The 22787-nt window shown below is 42.4% G+C and overlaps 1 protein-coding gene across 1 annotated transcript in view; it reads left to right on the plus strand.

The window, feature by feature from the left end:
- The window catches only part of LOC147683948 (maltase-glucoamylase-like), a 588456-nt gene that overhangs the window by 423935 nt on the left and 141734 nt on the right, over positions 1-22787 (plus strand). The window contains exons 53-54 of the mRNA XM_086944339.1: positions 13264-13376; positions 13459-13584. Coding sequence (XP_086800465.1) covers positions 13264-13376; positions 13459-13584 — 239 coding nt within the window. The remainder of the gene's footprint in view (positions 1-13263; positions 13377-13458; positions 13585-22787) is intronic.

The raw sequence follows: 22787 nt of genomic DNA on the forward strand, positions 1-22787 counted from the left end.
GCCATGCGCGCAATCGCTGCAATTCTCTCTGGGGTCAATCTCCTTCCCTCCTTTGACAATAAGTGACCTAGGTAGGTTACTTCTTGACAACAATATTGGAGTTTAGAAGGTGACACCTTGTGATTTAACTCACAGAGATGTTGCAGCAACGACACTGTAGCAATTTTGCAAATGTCCTGAGTATCAGCAGCCACCAATAAGTCGTCGACGTATTGAATTAAAGCCGCACCAACCGGCAACCTAAACGCATCTAGTTGACCCTTCAAAGCTTGACTGTAAATCGATGGACTTTCACAGTAGCCCTGAGGAGCGCGTTTGAACCGGAAGCTACGTCCACCAAGAGAGAAACCGAAAAGGTCCCTGCTCTCTTCGGCAATCGGGATGCTGAAAAACGCATTTTTCAAATCAATCACCGAAAACCATGAAGCTGTAGCTGGAATCAGAGTCAGTAGCGCCGTAATGTCAGGCACAACAGGGAATTGAGGAACCACAATTTTATTCACCTCCCGTAAATCGATAACAAAACGATAAACAGGCGGTTTGGTAGGATCAGTACGTTTAAGAATGGGCAGTACAGGACTATTGCACACGTTTCCCCGAGTTTCTTCAATGACATCTTTCTCGATCAAATCATAGATGATCGCTAACAAAGCTCGTTCACCATCAAGGGAGATACGATATTGGGGAATACGTGGCAATCGCACATTCGATTTCAACTGAACAACATAAGGGGAGATATCAAGTAGGCCCACATCATTTGGACCCGTCGCCCACAAAGATGCAGGAAGAGAACTCAATTCCGGTGGAAGCTTATCGAGGGACAAGTACATGGGAGAGACTACCCTCTCTCCTAACGTAAGCTTTACACCCGCAGGAGAACAATACAAAGTCGCATACAAGCGTTTAAGCAAATCCAGACCCAAAAGATTTTCGCCACAACCAGTAGACAAAATCAATGGAGCTTCGAGCTCACGTGGCCCAATTTTAAGGGGCAAAGGGCGCGAAACTGGATTGCTAACGGGGGCGCCAGAGAATCCAACGGAAACATTTGTTAAGCCAGACAAAGGTGCGCCAGGGAGTTTCGAATGCATGATAGAACTTTTCGCTGCACCAGTGTCCAACAGAAAAGGCTCAACGACGCCCGATGTAGCAACTGCGACGTAAGGCCCTCTCTGATCAACCGGAACTGATACCACTCCCTCTCCTTGTCTTTGGCTGTCCTAGTAATTACTATCGTCAGGTCCCTGATCGACGTAATAATCGTCTACATTGTACTGCGCAGATCGTCCTTGCGATGATCCACGTTGGTCGAAACAATTATTAGAATTTGACGAGTTATCAGAACGGTCGTTCTGAGCACCACGACCTCTACCACGTGATGCATGCTGTGCACCACCACGACCTCCTCTAGACGAATTACCACCACTACGGTCATTTAAAGCAGGACAATTGAATTTAATGTGTCCCTCCTGTCTACAATAAGCACATTGATTGTACCCTAATGAAGATCTCTGAAAAGATGAATCATTACGCGGCTGCGATCGATTCGATTGCGACTGCGATCTATTCTGCTGAGGCGCATTCTGATTAGAACGCGGCGGATATGCTTGTTGTAACAACACTTTAGTTTTCAGCTCTTTCGTCTTTTTATCGGCACGGTCATTTTCCTCTTTTTCTCTATTTTCGTAATATTGTGCCGTAGCCAATATCTGAGCTGAGGTAGAAACGGCCCATGAACTTTCTGAATTTTTCAATTTATGGCTCAAGTCGGGCAATAAGTTCGATACGAATTTATCCACAAACAACCTCTGTCCACCCTCAGTACCCATATCCTGCCCACTATGATCGACGAATGTTTCCTCGAACCTCGTAAAGAAGTCTGAAACACTCTCATCTTTCTTCTGCTTACAGGCTGACAACTTGTCCCAATTTACCCTCATAGCTGGCATAAGCGTTTTCATTAATGTAATGATTCGCTGGGGAAGAAGTTCAATCAACTGATCGGGTTTAGTAGCAGCCACTTGTCCAGCGTCTGCCGCTGTAATGGCAGCCCAATCACCACCTAATTCATTCGCGTAATCTTGGTGACGAATCTTGGCCCATACCGGTTGCGGTACGACATTGCCAAACAACATGTCGATATCGGCCAGATTCATTATCGTAGCGTCTACGAGCTGCGATAATTCTTTGTAATACCCCGCAGGATTTTTGCGAGGATCAGGCAAAGTTTGTTTCACCTGAAGCACTTCCGATCGTTTCCAAGGGAGGTGTATCCACACTCTCTGGAAATGTGCTGGTATCGGAGCATTAGCATTAGTATTATCAGCGGGTACCCAAACTGGCGGAACTTCACGCATAGGATATTGGCCAGACCCATCTCGTTGTTCAATGTCCTCAACGAACAATGCATGAGGAATAGGAGCGGGACGAAGAGATAGCAACCGTTCAATAGCACGTCGGACATTAGTGTCGACTATCAGTCCAGTTGCGAACTGAAGCCGGAGTTCAGACAGGGCGGTCAGCACCTCGTCAGGCGCATTGGCCGCTATCTGATCATGTAAGAACTTGCACATTTCATCAAACACATATCTCTGAGTAGGTATGTTGAATTGATCAAACGTTTCGAGGACAACACGTGGTGGATTTCTAACAGGGTTTATCATCCAACCCATCGCCATATTGTATAGCGCAACACGTTCTCTATTACCAGGAAGCTGGCTACGTCTCTGTGGACCATCAGAACCTGCAGACCCAAAAACAGGTCCGAGCGACTGAAAGAAGTTTGTCGCAAGGGGAGAATCACGATTACGAGTAGAGGGAGAAGAGTAAGACACAGGACTAACAAGAGAAGGAGTAGAGACGTTAGCAGCAACAGGGGTTAACAACACAGGAGCAGTAGCGTGAGCAGTAGCGGGAACAGGAGTATGTGGAAGCGGAGGAGCAGTAGGAATAGAAATAGGCAAAGGAGCAGGAACAGTCGGAAGAGCAGGTGCAGGTTGAGGAACTGGTGGAGGAATAACAGATGGAAGAACAGGTACGGCAGGGACCACAGGAGCTGCGGTACCCTGTACGTACGGAGGTGGCGACTTCATAAGATAGGACATTAAAGAATCCTCAACTGCCTCTTCCTTCTTATCCGACTCCGTAGGCAAAACAGGATAGCATTTGTCTATGGACATACGCTGTAATCTCTCAAACACTTCCTTATCCTTATCCTCCTTATCACGCTGAAACTGCTCAGCTTTCTTCACTATAGTAGCAACAGTATCTCGCTGACTACGTTTATTTTGTCTGATCTCTTTCTGTCGGGCTTCTTTGCGCCAGAACCGAAAGGCATCAAACATGGCCGGCCTTGATTTACGTTCGAACAACTTTATTTCCAAATTATCTAAGATCGACGCTTCGAAGCTACCGTGAGGTGGCCAACGAAGATCGCCGTCTTTCTTTGTATATTTGATCCAATAATCGTTAAAAGCAATCGGGCCTAGCCCATGTTTGCTATATAAATCATATGTAGGAGTTCCAACCGGAGGTATCGGACACGAGTCCTCCAGCAGGGAATCCGCACCACAAGGTCTAAAGCAACTGAACAAAGTACTGCGACCAGGCATCTTGCACACTAGCCGAGTTTCACAAACTTCAAGGGTTACGGGATTTCGGGATTTACCAAGTCCCAGCAAAGAACTAAACCCTCGGTCTTTGGCGGCTGCAGTCGTCAAACAAATACAACAACAACAAAGTACGCTAGCAAAGTGTCACCGACAAAAACACTCACACAGCGTGTACAACAAAGACACCCGCTAAAGTGTCTACAACAAAAACACTCGCTAAAGTGTTTACAACAAAGACACTCGCTAAAGTGTCTACAACCAAGAACTCTGGGAGCGACCCACAAATACTTAACTCAAAGATCAATGGCGTCCTCAGGAAGGCCCGTCAATCGTCTCGCTATACCAAGGTCTACGCCAGGCGCCAAAACAGGTCTACAGTCAGGGCAGCAGTCCGTCGCAGCCGTTAGGAGGCGGGAATCTTCGCGGGAAAAGTCTTCGGGCCACTTATTTCGACAACAGGATCGATGAAGCGGGGTGCACCTTCCCTCGGAGATTTCACACGAAGTTCCTCACGATCGTCGGGCTTGGACCGGTACCACTGATGCAGCCCCACGTTGGGCGCCAACTGAAGGACTGGGTTCTTTGGACCCAGCGGTGCCAGGGCACAACACCTGAAACCTTCGTGGGTAACCTGCTCCGGCGTACAAGTCACAGAGACACGGGACACTTCCTTCGGCGTCAAAGAGTCAAGGTTTATTTACTGCAGGGAACACAGAAGTCACAGGAAGTACATCGAGTGTAGTTCGGGGAGACTGCTTCAAATTGTATTTGTGGATCGCTCCTTTTATACAGTTTTTACCCATAGGATAACATGATACACAATAGTTTACAACCTGGTTCCCACAAGTCGCTCTCAGAGGGGTCGCTTAGATCACTTTGAAACACACAAGATCCGGAACATAAGTGCGGAAACATTTGGCGGTTCCCAACTGTAAAAACCCATCTTCCCACCATTAGCAAATTCCAATCAGCAGTAAAGTAGATCGAAATAGGAACGAAGACAGGTGCAGAGGAAGACGGAGACAGTAGGGAGATCGGAAAGGGTGTAAAAGGGGAGTGTCGAGAAGCACGAGATACAGGCATCAAAGGGACGTGCCTAATGAGATGCACGACTGAGACAATAAGCCCGTGCGGCAAGATGAGCCTCGAGCGGCGCCATCTGCCTTACAGTAGCATCCCCCTCGTCATAAAGACACTTACAAAGAACATGTGTCTTCCGCAAATATCTTGGGAGTCCCAGGGTCGCGAAGCGGACAGCGTCCGTTCGCTGGCTACTTGAGGGCAAGAGACAAAAATGGATGCCGTATCTAAGATGGAACCCGTGGGTACAGATGACAAACCCACATAACAAACGAACGGTTTAAGTTAGCACAGCGAAACTGCACACACTTGCTAAACTCGTCATTTGCGGTTCATAGATACTAGACTCGACCATATTCGTGCGAGTCGGAAACACCACTTACAATTGTCACGGAACCTCAAGGCGTAGGGAATGACTCAGAACTTCTTGAATAGGACTCGCCTATCTGTTGTGAAGCATTGCTGGAGTTGTGTCACTTTCATGAGCAACTCCAGCAATGCGTTATTTTTGGACCAACAGATGCGTCAAAATTTCGTACGCATCTGTTAATCCTTGCGCCATGGAGCACTGTATTGTAAATCCATCCATGGTGGTGCAAGGCCATTTGGCGCTGGAGCAAGAAAACTGACGCATCTATGCAGATGTGTCTGTTTCTTGTAAATCTGCACCAGGGATTCTAGTTTCAAGTCTTTCATCTTAGCCAGAAGATAACAGTTGCAACTCATCTCTACCCCAGGACTTTCATACCTGCTTAAATTGAATTCTACAATCAGGAGGTGTATGTTTTTAAGCTTCTATAGAAAAATGTAAAGCTACATTTTGTATTGCATTTTTTAATTAGAAGAATACCAGATTTTTTAGCAGGGATAAGAATAACTTTATCAACGACGAGCAGTAGAGTCACTTTAAGCTTTCACGTCATATATATCATCTCTGACGCTTCTGAAACAATGAGGCTGTGTCTTGTGTAAGTTTGCGACTCCTTCGTCAGCAGCATAATGTTTGCAATAATAGAAGAAAGCAAAGCACACATTTTATGAGAAAAATTGTAGAGTTGTCATGAAAGTGCCACTTAGGTGAAGCGTTGCTGTGATTAGTACTCTTATTTTCATCGCAAGTACAAAGAGTGTTATTGAAAGCAGAATGTTTGCCTAGTGCAAGATCAGGAAAATGAGACCTACTGAGACAACTCAAAATGGAGCACGTGACCCATCATTCACCTAAAAAAAATCCACCCAATCACATCATATAATTCGCAGTGGGGAATTCAATCATTTACTTGTTCTGGGTGTACCGCAAGGAAACGAGGGGGATGACCCCAGGAAATATATTGTCTACTTGTTTCAACATGCCTTTCCCCAGCACGGTGGCTGGGATATAGACTGCCAAATCCCGCGGGCACACCGATTTCCATTGCAGAAGCCCAAGTTAGGGCAGGCATTCAAATGCCCTAGGGCTATCCTGATTCATATTGGGAATGTCATGTTCCGGCAACTTATCTTCCAGCTGGCTTGACCAAACAAACCGGTGCAGGCATATGTGGCATTGACTTTTTTTTGTCATATCCGACTCCTGCTGTGAGACTGTGGGGCGAAGGGTGGCGACTGCGTGAGATAACGCCTTCTTTTTTTTAAACTGATGGGAATGGTTGCGATACTGGAACCCAGTAGCGGCTGCTCTCATGGCAGAGTAGCAGGTGGGGAGGGGTGTGAGGTGGGGGGAGCAAAAGATCCCCGGAGCAGTGGTTCATATCTTTTAATTTTTTGGATGCATTGTGATTCTAAAATGTACTCCGGGGTTCTTTCAAATTGCCTTGCCGATATCACGGATTGAATGGATCCAACGCAAAACAGATCTGCACCCTCACTGGACACTATTGTCCATGTTAACTATTCTAAAACTGTGCGGGATGTCGCTGGGAGCTAAATCTGTCCCTTGGGATGATTCTGTTGGATGCTGAAAAACCTTTCAACAGGATCTCCTGGTGGTACTTTTGGATTGTCATGCTAGCAGTGGTGCTGGGGCCGGATTGAATCACTAGGAGCTGGTCAATATATTCATCTCTCACTGTCCATGTCTCATACATGAGCATGTTCCCGGAACCTATCTAGATCAGTCGGAAAACCGGGCATGGCTGCCCCCTTTCCCCACTCTGCTTTATTCTTGTATCCCTTTATTTGTATGCTAAAAAAATTCTTTAATTAAGACTGCACAATTTTGAGATTAAAATTCTGGCCTGCACCGACGACATCAAACAGGCTGCTAGATACTTCAGCAAGGTTTCAGGATAAAAGTTGAAGATAGACAAAATCGAGGTAATTGTTAGTAAGAAATTCCATAAGGTGGACTCTCATTTTGTAACCTAAGCTAAGTATCTCTGGGTTCAAATGTAATTCGACATGGATTCTACCATCTCTTTGAATTATGAATCTTCATTTACAGAATCACTTTTTTTATTAAGAAATGGAACAGACTCCACCTGGGTCATTATCCTGCCTCTTTTTTTGTACCTGTTCAGGTCCATCCCTCTATTCATAAATACACGCTTTTTAAAAATAGTATATAGCAGCTGGCAGAAATTAATCTCGGCCTACAAAAAAGCAGTTGTGCCACCCGCTACCTTCAGTTGTCTCATAGAGATGGGGGTTTTACACTCCGTATTCTGTGGAACTATTTCTTGTCTACATTCATGTTTTGGCTCTCTGTGGTAGTCGGGGTAACACTATGAGATATGGCAGGCATATTTTCAGAATATCAGGCCCCTCCTGCAGCTATTAGGCCAAAACAAGGGTTGTCAATACCGTCTGTTATAGGCATATACGCATTTCAAGTCATTGTTAGTCTTTCATCAGGTCTTGCAGGCCATATGTACTATCTGTCAGTCATCATGTCACTTCCTGCGGTAAGCATGGTTTGGTCCCAGCTGATCGTTCCCTCCATTGAAGCTCTTGCAAGTTTAACACAAATGCAGCCGGCTCCACCGCTGAACCTCCCCCTTGTGTGACAGAGTATAAAATCCTCTGTCTAACCTGCTGCTCCTTTGTGAAACCTTTGCTGAAGTGTTTTACCTGCTACAAGATGAGCCCCCAGGCATTCTGTTCCAAACAGAGACCTGGCTTACCTAGGACACTTCTGCTGTACCAGCTTTGGCTCTCCCCTAAGGTTACGCTATGAAGAACCTTAATAGAGTGGGAAGGAGAGGAGGGGACATATCAGCTAGTGTTAAAGAGCCTTATACTTGTAGTTTCAGACCTGGGAGTATCCCAGATTGTAAATGTGCTCTTTTCAAAATTGCACTTAAAACAACTTTACATTCTCGGAGATACTAATCTACCACCTCCCGGGCCCTTCCGAACCAGCTCTGATCACTTTGGTTGCCACTTTGACAATCAAGACAGCGAACATCAACATTGTGTTAAAGCTCAACCTTCACCTGGATGTTGTTCAAGATACAGATAGAGCCAATTGTTTAGGTGATCTTGCAACGTGTCAGATGACAGAATACATCTCTGGTATACTACGCATCTTGCTGGGCACCTTCTTGATGCTGTGTTTTCGAACATCCCCTCACTAAAGGTCCATGCCTTTCTGACCATGACTTGGTCTAACCATTTTCTAATTTCTATGTTGATGCGTTTCGGAGGCTCTAAAATGCCCTCCTGTCGTACTCTTACTGTTAAGCGCCCTCGGAATTAGCTTGAGCGCAATACATTTTGTGACCCCCTACGTACACAGAGTCCCCAATTATCCTCCAATATGGAGACAGCTAACACCCTCCTCTGACTGGCACACACATGCTCTTGACTTGTGTATTCCTGCCATACCTGCCCATAGCAAAAAAACTCAGGCTAACCCTTGGTTTAACAAGGCCTTGACCTTAGCTAAAACAAATTGTAATGTCTTAGAACATGACTGGAGACGTTCCTGTGAGCCCTCTGCTAAAACAGGTTACAGAGTTGCCATCAAGACATATCATAAACTGCTCCAGAAGTCGGGGGCCGTATATTTTGCTAACAAAAAAAACAGTAGCCATCCTACAACAACAAAAAAATATACTCTTGAAGGGCCTTGTGAAAACCATACTGGCAGCAGAGGCCATAATCACTTCCAACATCCAGTGGGAGGAACTGGCCAAGTATTTCATTAGAAAAGTAGAACTTATCTATGCTAGCTTCAGCCTGGATATCAGGGAATTTAGATATGTTTCTGAACCACAACCTGGCACTTGTACACTCCTTTCCCCTGCTGTGCTTCAAAGAACTCCTAACTCTGTTACAAAGTAAAATTGGGTTCCCCTGAGGATCCCCTTATTCCTGACCTATTCTTGAAGTTTCAGGATTGCCTGCTCCCCATATGTCTTGAGCTGATAAATCTTTCACTGACCTCAGCTTCAGCACCTGCTGTGTGGAAACATGCCAAACATATTCCACACTGAAAAAACCTCCTTTGGATGCTTCTAAACCATCACATCATTACCTTTTTTTTTGCTAAAATCGTAAAGTCTCACATTAATGCTATTCTAACTAAGTTTTTGAAGTCAAACAATATTTTGGATCCCTCTCAGAATGGCTTCAGACCGCAACACCGTATTGAATCCGCACTGCAGGTGGTTACTGAGAACTTGCGCAGCTAGGTAGATGAGGGCAGATCCTCAGCTCTGATTTTGCTTGATCTAAGCACCACGTCCGATACCGTATCTCTCGAGATCCTGTTGCGATGTCTATAGGAGATTGGCATAGGCGGTGTGGCTCTAGCTTGGCTCTTTTCCTTTCTAACTGAAAGATCCTTTCAGGTCATTTCCTCTCCCTAAATGTCACAGATTCACACGGTCCGGCATGGTGTCCCCCAGGGCTTTGTGTTGAGCACAACCCTGTTTAATATCTACATTCTACCATTAACTCAGGTGGTGAAAACCCAGGGCATCACACTGGTATACTATCCTGGCAATACAGAGCTTGTGATCTCATCTTTCAAACAACTCCACACAGAACCTGGCTAAATTCTAAGACGACATGATGGCTATTTCGGAGTGGATGGCAGGCAATTGCCTTCAGTTAAACTCCTATAAATCCGACATTCTTTTCTTAGGGAGAGATTTCCATCAATGGGGCAATCACTGGCAGCCTCCCGCTTTAGGACACCCCCTCAGCCCAAAATGGTGGTTAAAAATCTGGGTGCATGGGTCAACAGTGCCTTGTTCGTTTAAGTCCAGGCGAAATCGGTGGTAGTCCTCCTGTTAAGACTCCTACGAGGCCTAAAACCCATTGGGATTTTTTGAATCTCATCTACCTGATATTTATCCAGTCCACTATACTTTCTAGACTGGACTATTGCAATGCACTCTTTTTTGGGTTCAAATAAGACAGTGATCAAAAGACTTTGGATAGCCTAAAATGTTGCAACACAGCTTCTATTTGCCCTCCCTAAATTCTGTCCAGTTTCCAGCTTCATCCACAGGCAACACTAGCTCCCAGTTGATAAGAGAAATATTTTCAAGGACCCATGCATTGCTTTTAAAATTCTTACCTGTCGCGGGCATCCCATCCTATCCAATCTTCTTCATCCATATGTCCCCTCTCTGACTTTGTGCTCAGCTAAGCTCTATCTAGCCTGTATTCATTGGGTTAGAAGAGCAAGAGCAGGAGGGCACTCTTTCTGTGCCAAAGCTCCGACTATCTGGAAAGCTTTACCTTTGTCCATTAGGAGCATTCGGAATCATTGGGCCTTAAGAAGGGCTGTGAAGACCTGGTTATTCTCTCTCTAACTCTGTCTATCTCCGCTGACCTCTTCAATGAAGCTAGCACTGGGAGGCCCCATTGCTGGGGCACCCATGCGCTTTACAAATACAAAATACATAACATAACAGTATGATGGGATTTCCTGATCTATCTGCTCGGGATCCTAGCACCTCATAGACAGGAGTCTTCTCTCCCATTTGGCCTTTTTTCTTACCTCTTTCTTCTCCTTTTTTCCTTCTCTCTTTCAAAGCTTTCTTTCTTATGCATGATAATGGTATCAAAATGTTGTTACATTTCTATTACTTTCAATCTACTTTTCTTTCTTTTGTAATCATTTCGCTCCTCTAGGTGTAATCTCGGTGAACAATGTAAATTAATTATTACTCCCTAATAAACACAAAAAACAAATGCAACGTATAAAAAGGAAAAATTCAGATCTTAAGGTTAGGCATGGAAATAAAGAACTTTGGACTTGATGTATGATCATGTGCTAATAAAAGGGTGTTTCATAAAATCTCACCTACCCTCAATATTCATGAGGCAGGTGGCAAATTGCAACTCACTACGATTGCATGCCATCACAGGGAAGGTGGCTGGCTAAGGTCCACAGATCACAATGTCTGTGATCGCATTTTAAATAGTGAATATTGTTTTAATGCATCCACTTTTCCTTAAACGAAATGGGGCTGCATTTAAAAAGAACATTCATTTTCTTTTAATTCCTTTAAAAGTTGTCTGTGTTCCTATGGGCAATTGCCTACTCCACAACAAATATTTTGTTAACATTCAAAAAGGTGGATTTGCAAAGCCTGACTGCTCTGCCAAGCTACCAAGGTGGTGAGCAGGGGTTATCTTTGGCGTGTAACGCCCTTGCCTTGACTAAAGTGGTGGTTTCTGCCTGGCTTTGGCTTAAGTCAGCCAACCAGTAATCTCATTTCTAACAATTGTTTTTCACCTCCTTGAGGTAGTGGCAAAATGTCAATGTTTTGTAATGGGATTTCGGTTGCAAACCATTGAACACAGCTTAACAAATTGCTATTTGGAAGGGACACCCTTACCATCCCCCTTACAAATAGTGATGTGTTATTGGTTTATGAACCCATTTTGCGATTCTGTAATATTACCAAACCACTCGGTTTAGCACATAACAAAAAAGCAATTTTGTGATTGCAAACTCTGTGACTTTGCAGGATTTGCGACTTCAAAATAGCTTTGTACATCAGGCCCATTGGTTATTGGGGTGATGGAAGAAAAAATGCCTAGTAAAGATGGCACTGTTTCTATGGTTATAGATTTATTTAATGTAGTAGGATATTTCATGAAAATCTGTTGTTTTTTGTTTATAATAACTTAAATGGACCTTACCCTACCTCCCCTCCCCGTTTTTCCATCTTTCCGTCCCCCTATGTTTTCTCACTCCACCCACCCTTTTCCCTCCCTCCCTAAGCTCAAGCAGTACTATTCTACTTTTGTGAAATGTGTTTTGATTACTGTATAATATTTTCTATATTTACCAAATAAAATTCCTTTAAACTCAACAAAAAAAAGATGTCACAGTTTGAGATTCATGTTATCTTTGATAGAACAACCAAAAAATCATAAATATTAACTGAGACATAGCACAGTGGAATGAACAATGCAGGGAAACAGTATAGCATAGGAAGAGTGTAACAAGTATCCACCAAAAAAAAAGAAGCATAATTGCGAACACAAACGGAAACCTAATAGATGGTTATATAAATGTATGCTATAGGTTAAAAAAAAACATCAATTTCTAAACTGGAAATTTCGGGAAACATTTCTGCACAGCAGGTATATGTATATTCCAAATCATGAATGCAAATAAGTAAATTCTCCAATGAACAGAAAGATTAATTTGTTTTCCCATCTCCTATGCATTCCTTGCTTCAGAATTATACGGCACATTTACAAAGGGCCTGGGCATAAATTAAATTATGTTTTAATAATTTGTGTAATTTCTGGAACTTGATGTGATTGTGATTCTTTTTGCACAAATTCCCTAGAAAATGCCATTATGCACTTCACATAATTTTGCACCATTGGTTATAAAAATCTGCTGTGAATTGTGCCATTTGCAGTCATTTCTGGCATTTCTGGCAAAAATGGATCCCCAACGCACAAAAATAACCAAATGCAAGTAAGTAACTGTTGTTTATGGTGCCAAAAACTGATACAAGGATGCATTTGCACTAAATTACGGTGCAAACTGACAGATGTGCGTCTTGCATGCATTTGCACAATTTCATGTAACAATGCCATACATTTGTATAATTACACAAAAGCTAATTACGTGAATTTAACGTACCCCTATTGTAAAACTGTAGCATATTAGGACCTTCTCGATTGACCAGGAAAGTTTCATAATCCAACCAACCAATACTGCATTTATATGTGGTGGTCCAGTTCTCCAAATTGCAACAGACACCGACTATATGTTTTACCTCTCTACAACTCACTAGAGCCACATCGTCAAGACCTGCTTCATAGCCGTAACGCAAAGCACATAGTGCTGCATGGTACCAAGAGCCCCACATAGTTAAACTTCAATTCGATGTGACAAGAGAGGTTGCAGGAAGATAGTGATGTCCCACCTGCAGTGGATTGGGACTTACCATTGACTAAGCCCTACAGCCTCAGAATTATCCAAGATTGTAGTTCATGGCAACTACTTGATTTATCATTGAGTAACATCTTTTTACTATTGATAGTCATATATGTGTTAGAGAAAGTCAATAACTTAATAGTATTCAGCAACAACTTGGTCTTCCTATGCAATTTTATTAACCCTATTTATATTTATTTAAATGTACAGATGTTACATTCCAACCTACACCGGCTCTGACCTATCGCACCACTGGAGGAATTTTGGACTTCTATATGGTTTTGGGACCAACCCCAGAGCTAGTGGTGCAAGAATACACCATGGTATGCCACTTTTGTGCTTTTATGCCAATATATTGCTTTCTCTTTTTCCCCTGACTTATCTAGTTTGATATTCTTCTTGTAGCTCATTGGGAAACCTGTTATGCCAGCCTATTGGGCACTGGGATTCCAACTATGCCGGTATGGCTACAAAAATTACTCCGAAATTGCACAGCTATACGACGACATGAGAGCAGCTAATATACCATATGTAAGTCTATATATATAATTCTTACATTTCGTATAATTTTGTGACTGCCAAAATAGAAAGTTTTAAAAAAGAACCTAATCAAAAAACGTTGTCAGAAAACCTAATAGCATAGTTACATTTAAGTTATTTATAACCTTTGTTTAAATTTGAACACGGTACACTTCCCTCGACATATGTAGAAGATGATGATAATGCACTATATTTACAAATAATTCTGTATTCCCTGTATAAACTACTGTCAATCCCTTCTTTATAATCGGCGAGTTGTGATGCACCAAGTTACCCATTGTGAAAAAAGACAACAGAACTCGACTATTATAAGGCTATTACAGAAGAGTTCTGATGTCACAATGCCTCCTGCCAGAGCCAGCAGCAATGGTGAAAGGCAGCTGTTATAGCAACAAACTGAACATTGCTTTCTTCTTGTGCTCTATTTTATTACCTTATAAAGCAGAGTTAATATGTTTATCTTTTGCGCTCCTTTGATACAGAAACTCTAGAATATGGCTGAATGTTTCTAGATGTTCTGAGCTACTGCAGTTTTTTTTAAACTGACTTGTATTGAACTGTTTCTAATATCTGTTTGCAACTTATTGGTAACAGAGTTTTCATAGGTTTAGTTTTTCACTAGTAGTTTTACTTGTATTCTTCATGTTTGCAAACTTTCTCGATCTTTCATATGGAAGTGCTACACACCAAGGTTTTAAGTGGTTTGTGGAAAGGTGATGGTGTGGCCATGTATTATATGGGATAAAGCGCCACTTGTCATACATAAGGATTTTGCAAGTATCCTCGGAGTTCCATAACCTTACAAAGGAACTCAGCCTTCAGCCTCGTTCCTCTGCATAGTTATGGAACTCCTCAGTGACTAGCAGGGCCTGATTCACAAAGGGATGGTTACACTTTAGTATTAATGTATGATTGTTTCCTATTCACAAAGGTATTTTACTACTGACATCTTTAATACTGTAGAGTCTCCGCATATTAAGAGATTGGAGACTTTTACCTTCTTATGTGTGGAGATTCTGCAGTCGTAAAGACACTACCAGTAAAATACCTTTGTGAATAGCAAACAATCGAAAAGTTACACAAAACTGTAAGCTTACCTTTGTGAATCAGGTCTTTAATAGCGTTATAATGTATGGCAGGGAGTACTATATAATTATTTTAAAAGTGTCAATTTTCCTTTCATTTAATTTTATGTACATTATAATGTACTACAAAAGACTTTTTAAAGATGTTGCCTAATGTGAAGACAGAAATACTTGTCCCAGGGTTTCATGAAACAGCATTTTCTAAAAACAGACTTCTTTGAAGCAAAAACATTTACACCATCTGAAATGCTGTATTGAACACACCTTCAACTTATGTAAAAAGTTGTCCTGAATAACAAACATGAGTATTAATAAAAAAAACTATATATAATTTTATATGCATCCAAGACCAATAGCCATGTACAAATCTATGTCCAGAAATGATTGCCTCATGCTATGTCCTTTTGTACCTACTATTCATCCTCAATTTTAGATACTACATAAGTTCAGTAAAATAAAAATGGGGAAATTTCTCATTTCGACCTTTCTTAAAGGTTATGGGGAAATACCACATCAGTATTGTCACCACCAGATAGACAGATACCATGAGGGATGTTAATTATGAGGGATGGGAGTACTACAGAATTACAAGTTGTTAGACCTGGCATCCATGGCATTGTTTCCCCTGAATTTTTTTGCTTTCTGACCTCCTGTTTTGCTGACTTCCTTTTTGCTGGCCTTTGTATTCTAGGCACTATCCCACTGCAAACCAGTGCCAAAGTGCATGTGCTCATTGGCATATCCACACTTGGCATATTTAATTTACCTATAAGCCCCTGGTAAAATGCACTAGCTGTGCCCATGGCCTGTAAACTAAATGCTACAAGTGGGCCTGCAGCACTTACTATCAATCCACTCAAGTAGCCCTTTAAACATGTCTCAGGTTTTCCATAGCAGAGCCTGTGTGTGCAGTTGTAAACTTTCATTTTTACCTGGCAAGTTAACCTCTTACCAGGTCCAAAACTTCATGCTTAGTACACCCCTAATGTAGGCCATAGACAGCCCCAACCGCAGGGTGCAGTGTATATAAAATGTTGGACATGTCCAAGCATTTTTACTACTGGATGGCATACATCTCCCATAGATTAACGTTGGGATTGCCTTATTACATTTAATACGTGTAATTTTCAATTAGGAAAATATAGATATTTCTAGTTTGGTATCACTGGAGAATTTAAAATCACAATTTATGGTAAAATTGGATTTTAAGTTGCAAGTCTTGAAATTCCACTTCAAGAAAGTTGGCATTTTTTTACTTTAACCATTCTGTGCCTCTGCCTGTCTCTTGATACATGTCTGGATGGGTGACAGTTGGGCTGTGTGCCTTCTCTCTGGACAGCCACACACAAAGAGCGCTTAGGTGTTCCTGATGAGCCATTCACATCCTGATGGGCCTTCACCAGGCTGATGGGCCATCTTCAGCAGGATGAGAAGGAGGCGCTGATAATTGCACCTGAACAGGGCTGTGCTTGTCCCCACACAACGACCTGCATACCCCCCTTTAGTGAGTTTGAAGCAAGGTTGGAAGCGTGGAACCCTCTGCACTTCAAAGGCCTCTCTTTTAGATCTCCCTGATTTCAAAGTCTCAACTGGGTATAAATACTAGACCACTGACAGAGCCAACTCATTATACTTTAGGACCTGAAGGCATTCTGCCAGGAAGAAGGTCTGTTGTGCAGCTGAAAGGACTGTCACTCTGCTGTACTCTGCGGGTCTTTGCCGGGCTCTTACTTTCGTGTGCCTGTCCTGCTGCCTGCTGCTCTCCTTGCCTGGGAGTGACAAGGACTGGACCTGCATCTCTACATCCCCAGAACCAAAGTGACTCCAAGGGCTTGCTGGCTTGCCTACTGTTCTGAAGTCCCAGGGACAACAAAGACTTAGAACAACCCAGCTACAGGCTCTGGACTCTGCCAACAGTGAGTTCTGCCCTGCCAAGTGGTGCCAATGAAGACTTGGGCCCTTGGAAATGGGTTATTTGGCCATGTTCTGCTAAAATTTACACATCACCATTGTTACACACCACAGGGACCCCACACCAAGGCTATTTGCTATGCCATTGTAGACTCCTTGTCTGGGTGCAGAAAACTCTGAAGAGTCGACATGACATACAGCCCTGTGCGCCATGATCCCATACACTGCAAGGGATTTAGGTAAGTCAACCCTACGGCGAGCCTTTATCCCTAAGGTAGGGTGCACTATATCCTATGCATGGGCATATGAGCATGAGCAGCTATGCCCCCACAATGTTCAGTCCATTCTGAGATATTGTAAGTGCAGAGGGAAGCCATAAAGAATACATGAGCCAGACACTTGTCAACACGAGTTTCTGAGCTCCATGATTGCTTCACTGTTTTCTAAGGTGTTTGGTATCAAACTTTTCATCTTAATACATTCTCACTGATGTCAGTGTTGGATGTATTGATAAATTCACACATTAGACCCTTTTAGAAAATCTAGCAAGCATTGGTGTGTTTCCTGAGTTGTTTTCGCCAGCCTGCCACTACCAGACTTGTTTCTCACCTCATATCGTGAGAGTCAGCATTCTCAGAGGACAAAGACAAGACCTGCTGTGGGCGGAGGTGCTTCACACCTCCTCCAGGACAGGATGGCGTTCCTGGACGGGAAGCTTCAAAGGCAATGCTGCTTTTAAAATCCCACCCAGGTACCTCCAAATGGTGGGGGAGTACACCCCCCCTTTCCTACTCCACGTTTGGCAGGGTGAAAGGTGGGGAAATTAGTAAGAATCAGAGGAGGATCCCCACTCAGCCTACACCACCCCTAGGGCTGGGCAGGTGATGTGAACCCCTCTTCTAAAATTCCACCATCTTGAGATGGTGGGAAAACCTTCTATCACGGCTAGGGTAGTGCTTCTTCCAACATGAAGTAGTCACTAGAAAGTGCAGACACCCTAAAGTTCAGTAGCCTATCAAATACATGTCTCCCCATGTACCAACCCTAATTTCATGTTTTTACGTGGCACCCCAAGAACTAAACATCAAATTTGACTGTCAATAGAAGACTGGGACAAATAAGACCTGCTGCTCGAGAATTGAAGCAGTGCTGTACACCCAAAACTGAACAATCGCTGACTCTGTGTTGTCCTGTATCCTAAAAGTACTCAAGGAACCCTCAGGCACCTCTACCCTTTGAGAAATTACTTTGAAGCTCCTTTGGAAAGAAGGTATCTCTCTCCTGCACACTGTGAGCCGCTCCCTGATGACCTTGATGCAGCATCAAAGCAAGAAAAGGCACAACAGCTCCAGAAGGTCAAATCGGCCTCTCTACTGAGTTTGGAGGCACCTGGACCTACTGGGGTCAAGATGCACCAATACCTATGGCACCGGACCTCCAATGGCTAACACCAAGAAGAAAAGTCCACTCTGGACTCCTGAAGCACCAGGAGAAAGCACCCATCGAGGGAAGTCAAGACACCCAAGACTTACCCTGAGTGGCCCAGCAGTCTCGAGATCACCTCTCCTCGTTGCCTGCACCTGCCCGTGAGGACCAAAAGACGCCTAACGTCTGGCTGACTTCTTCGCTCTGCACCCGGCCCCATCGGCCCAAGGACTGACCAACCAGCCCTGCGCCATTGTCCCCGGGCCCTTGTGACCTCCTCCCACTGAGAAGACCCACCAGACTTCCCTTTAAGTCTCTCTTTGCACTGGATTTTCAATTTGTCTTTGCGCACCAGCTTCCAAGACCTTAGCAACTCTTCTACAGGCTGATCCCGGATGCTCCAAAACTTCTCCTGCTAGAACTTTGGAGCTGGTCTCAACATTGACCTAAAGCAAGGAGGTGAACTTCATGAAAGCATTACCTAAGTTTCAATGCATTTTTCAGCTTTTTCCCAATTGTTTCCTATGGTAATTGCACATAGAAGTGATATATTTATAGCACTTCGCAAAATGGTATTTCAGAAAGTATTTACCTTAGAACTGTGTGTTTGGTCTTAAAAATTATTTAAAAATCGATGTTAGTTTCACAAATCAGTCTCAGATTTATTCTTGAGTGTGTCTCTCATTTATTGCCCCTGTGAATACAACAAATGCTTTACAATACCATCTGATAAGCCTAACTACTACAAAAAGAGAGCTAGTACATCTACTTATACCCCTAGCTGCCTTTAGGGGATTTCTCGCACTCTACAAATTGTACCTCATTGTAGTACACTGTACAGAGAAGCTGTTTCCCACAGGATTTATGTACATTCGGTGTGGTTTTGCCTGGACTGTACCTGAAAAAGACAAATCTTTATCAGGATATTTTCAAAGCGTGTGACTACAGATACAGAGCGTTCACCAAACCAACTCATGTAATTTTATAGGGCAGAACTGAAGTCTGCTCAAGGTCTCTTTAAAGCCACCCTCCTCTAGTTTTAAAGACTTGAAAACCCATCTGACTTTTGGAAGCTCAAATGATTGCCTGATTTACAGAAGGGTGGACCTTAAGTACATCAGGATCGGAAGCTAGTCCAGCTCAGTTACTGATATTATTCTCCGACAGCCTGACAAAAGAAGGGCTGTCAGTGATTTGTCCGTTAAACTGGCTGCCCATTTTACAATTTGACAGATAATGGCTAGTTTTGACTATCCCTTACCACTGTGAGAGACAGTAAAAATGTTTAAATGACCACTCTCTTGGTGTTGGAGTGATTAGATAAAAGAAAAATCCAGTTTTTGGATTTTGTTTTTGAAGAAGCAAAACATGTTAAAAGTTTGATGGGTGGCCATCAAATTTGATTTCAATTGCAGTTACTTTGATCCGTGAGGGAGTTATTATACTTACAGGCTCTGACCTTTGACTATCGTGCATGTTTTCATTAAGATTTCCTTTACTGAAGGTCTATTAAATCTGCTTTCAAATATTAAGTGTAGAATTTTGAAATTGATGTCTGGACATTTTTGGGCCATCCGATCCCCTTCATTTCTGCATAGGTTTGCAGGAACCTTATAATGCATTGAAATACTGTATAATCTAGCACTCATGACTCATGAGTGGAGAATTTGCAACCGAAATCTCAAAATCAAACAATTAATGAGAACAGTAGTAGTCCTTTTGGACAAAACGTGTTGGCTACAGTATAAATTTAAAGAAGAAAATGAAATGTTTTAATGGAAAAACTGATGAATAAATATTTTCTTTTCATTAAGAGAAACATTCTGGGAGTCTGTGGATTTTGCTGTCTAACAACTGTTTTTCTTAGTCAGGTTATCATCAACCATGACTTTGTTGAGGTGTGGGTGTTGAGTCAAACTTTTGTTAAGATTTGATGAAGCAGTCTGTCAAAATTATAACTCACTTAAAGAACTGCAGAGACGGTGGTTTCTGTCAATAACTAGACTTGCCTGCTAGGCCAAAGGACAACTCTAAATACAAAGTATGCATACTGCAAAGTCTAAATCAGGCCCATAATCTTTGAAGTGCATTCAAAGATAAATATTTGCTTTTTAACAAAGGATAGGTATGCATTGCAGCCAATTTGACTATGGAAAATAGATGATATAAATAATGAGTTAAAATTTATAGATATTTTCAGAGAATACATTTTTATTAAGGTACTTGCAAGCTCAATTCTACCAAAATAGGGATGCATATAATCATTTTTTAGAACCGCAATGTTATTTTGAACTAACATAATGTCCAAAATATCCAAATATCACTATTTTTCAATTCAATGCTTAATCGTTCTACAATCTTCTATCTATCATCTCTTACCTAAAATTTGGTTACAAGAAACTAAGGTACAAAAATCAGATGTTGGTTGAAGATAAAATGTATATTTTCCTGATCTCTACCTGGCCAAAATTAGATACAATACCCTTGAATGCAAATCATCTACATAATCTGTATGTGTCATCATGAAAATCAGGTATGGATCCATCTCATTGGGGACAAACATTAAAAACCTGATGTTGTATCCTGAAGAAATATATAGGGGTGGGAAGAATATTTCATTTCGGCAACGGAATTGGAGGATCTTTATAATTCCACATTACTATTGTGATGTGGAATTTCTTATACATTCTGCCACTCTGCCGGCTGAAATGATCTGCAATGTATGGTTGCTAAGCAGGGCTGGAAGAGGGAGCAATCCCTCTCTATTTAAAAACCACTTCAGATCAAACTTTAAACATAGAGGAACAGCTTCCTCATCTGGCCCTGGTTAAAAGCCACTTACCGCATTGTTGTGCATACTCTTTGGCAACCTTATATACTCAGAGTATGTGAGGGCTCTGAGGGGTATGCACAGGAGTGCATACCCCTCAGCACCCTTCCATACCCTGTAGTGATTACTGCAGGGTATATAAGGGTGCCAAGGGTTATGCAAATCAGTGCTATATATCAAATGCACTTACAGTGCATACTCCTAAGAACCCTTTCATACCCTGCAGTGATTGTTAAGGAGGATGTAAGGGTGCCTACGTTTATGCACAACAGTAATGCATACCCCTTGGCACCCTTACATATTCTGTAGTAATCACTGCAGGTATGCATGTTACCCCTCAGCACCCTTACATAGTCTGCAGCAGTTGGGTTGGTAGTGGGAGTAGCTGCCGGGTGGTGACGTGGGAAGGGGGAGGGGAAGGGCAGTAAACTATGGATTACAGAGGTTTACATGTAAGTAACATATAAATAAATAAAACAAATTTTGTTGCGTGCACTGCATCGCATTTGGGGATGCATTGCACACAACGAAATTCATTTTATTTGTATAGATGTTTACTTACCTGTAAACCCCCGTAATCCATAGTTTACTACCCCCCATCCTACCCCTCCCCCTCCCCACGTCACCTCCCGGCAGCTACTCCCACTACCGACCGCGGCTGGTCTGCAGTGATTCGTGGAGAGTATGTAACGGCGCTGAGAGGTATGCACAGCAGTGCCAAATACCAAATACACAATACACTTACAGAGCATACCCCTTGGTTACCGTACATAGTCTATAGAGTATGTGAAGGTGCCAAGGGGTATGCACTGCAGTGCATTTGGTATTTGGCAGCACTATTTCTTAGCGCAAAATGCATCTCCACATCCATTTTTGTACGCTAATATGCATTTTGCACAAACAAAATAGCACCAAATGCTCACTCGCCCTGTCGTGAAATTCCGTGGAATGTTGTAGAATTGTAATGTAATTCCGTGGAATTCTGTAGAATCAAATTCTGTCAATTTCGCCCTCTCTTAGAAATAGTTTTTTTTAAGACTTTTGTAATTCTTAGAATATTTAACCTGTAGGCTAGAAACCAACTTAGCCATAACACCAATGAGGACTCCAAACGGAGAAACCAAGACCCTGGCATACGCGGATGACATCGCTATAGTCACAGCCAACCCAAATGACACAGTCAACTTAATGGAAGAAGAAGCAAATAACTTTGAAGAAATCTCCGGCTACAAATTAAATCAAAATAAAACCCAAATTATTACCAACAACAAAAACAACTTTTGCGATGTTAGGGAAGTTGATAACGCATTATATGTGGGAGTTAATATTACATCAAAATTAAATAATCTGGTTAAACTTAATCTGAGCCCACTTTTGAAACAAACAGAAAAAAGCTTGAGTTGATTGCATAATCTACATCTAACTATTATCGGAAGATGCAATCTAATCAAAATTCTATTTTTTCCTAAATTCTTATATTTTTCCGAACTATTTGTTTAAACTTTGACCCACAGATCTTTGAAGAAATTGATGGTATCTTTTCTCGTTTTATTTGGGCCTATAGATTCATCACACTACCAAAAGAAAGAGGAGGTCTCGCCTTACCTAATTTTAAAGCTTATTGGTGGGCTACCATACTCAAATATAGCAGAACACTATTAACTCCAAGTCGAGATCCCGATCAAAAGAGGGGGGTCCCAACTCCACAGGAACTTATCCTCAGTAAAGAAACGGGAGAACATCTGTGGCGATTGACTTATGATTGTCATTTTAAAAAAGTTCGCTTCAAAACCCTAAAAGGAATCTATATTGCATGGAACCAAGTACGTAAACTTCTCGGGATTGGAAGGTTCTCTTATTACACGACCCTCCATAGAAATAATAACCTCACAGAGATCTTTACCGACACATGCATGTTGCGGTGAGTTAGGTCGGGTATCACT

Source organism: Lissotriton vulgaris, chromosome 11 (assembly GCF_964263255.1).
Source record: "Lissotriton vulgaris chromosome 11, aLisVul1.2, whole genome shotgun sequence".
In the NCBI taxonomy this organism is placed as follows: Eukaryota; Metazoa; Chordata; class Amphibia; order Caudata; family Salamandridae; genus Lissotriton; species Lissotriton vulgaris.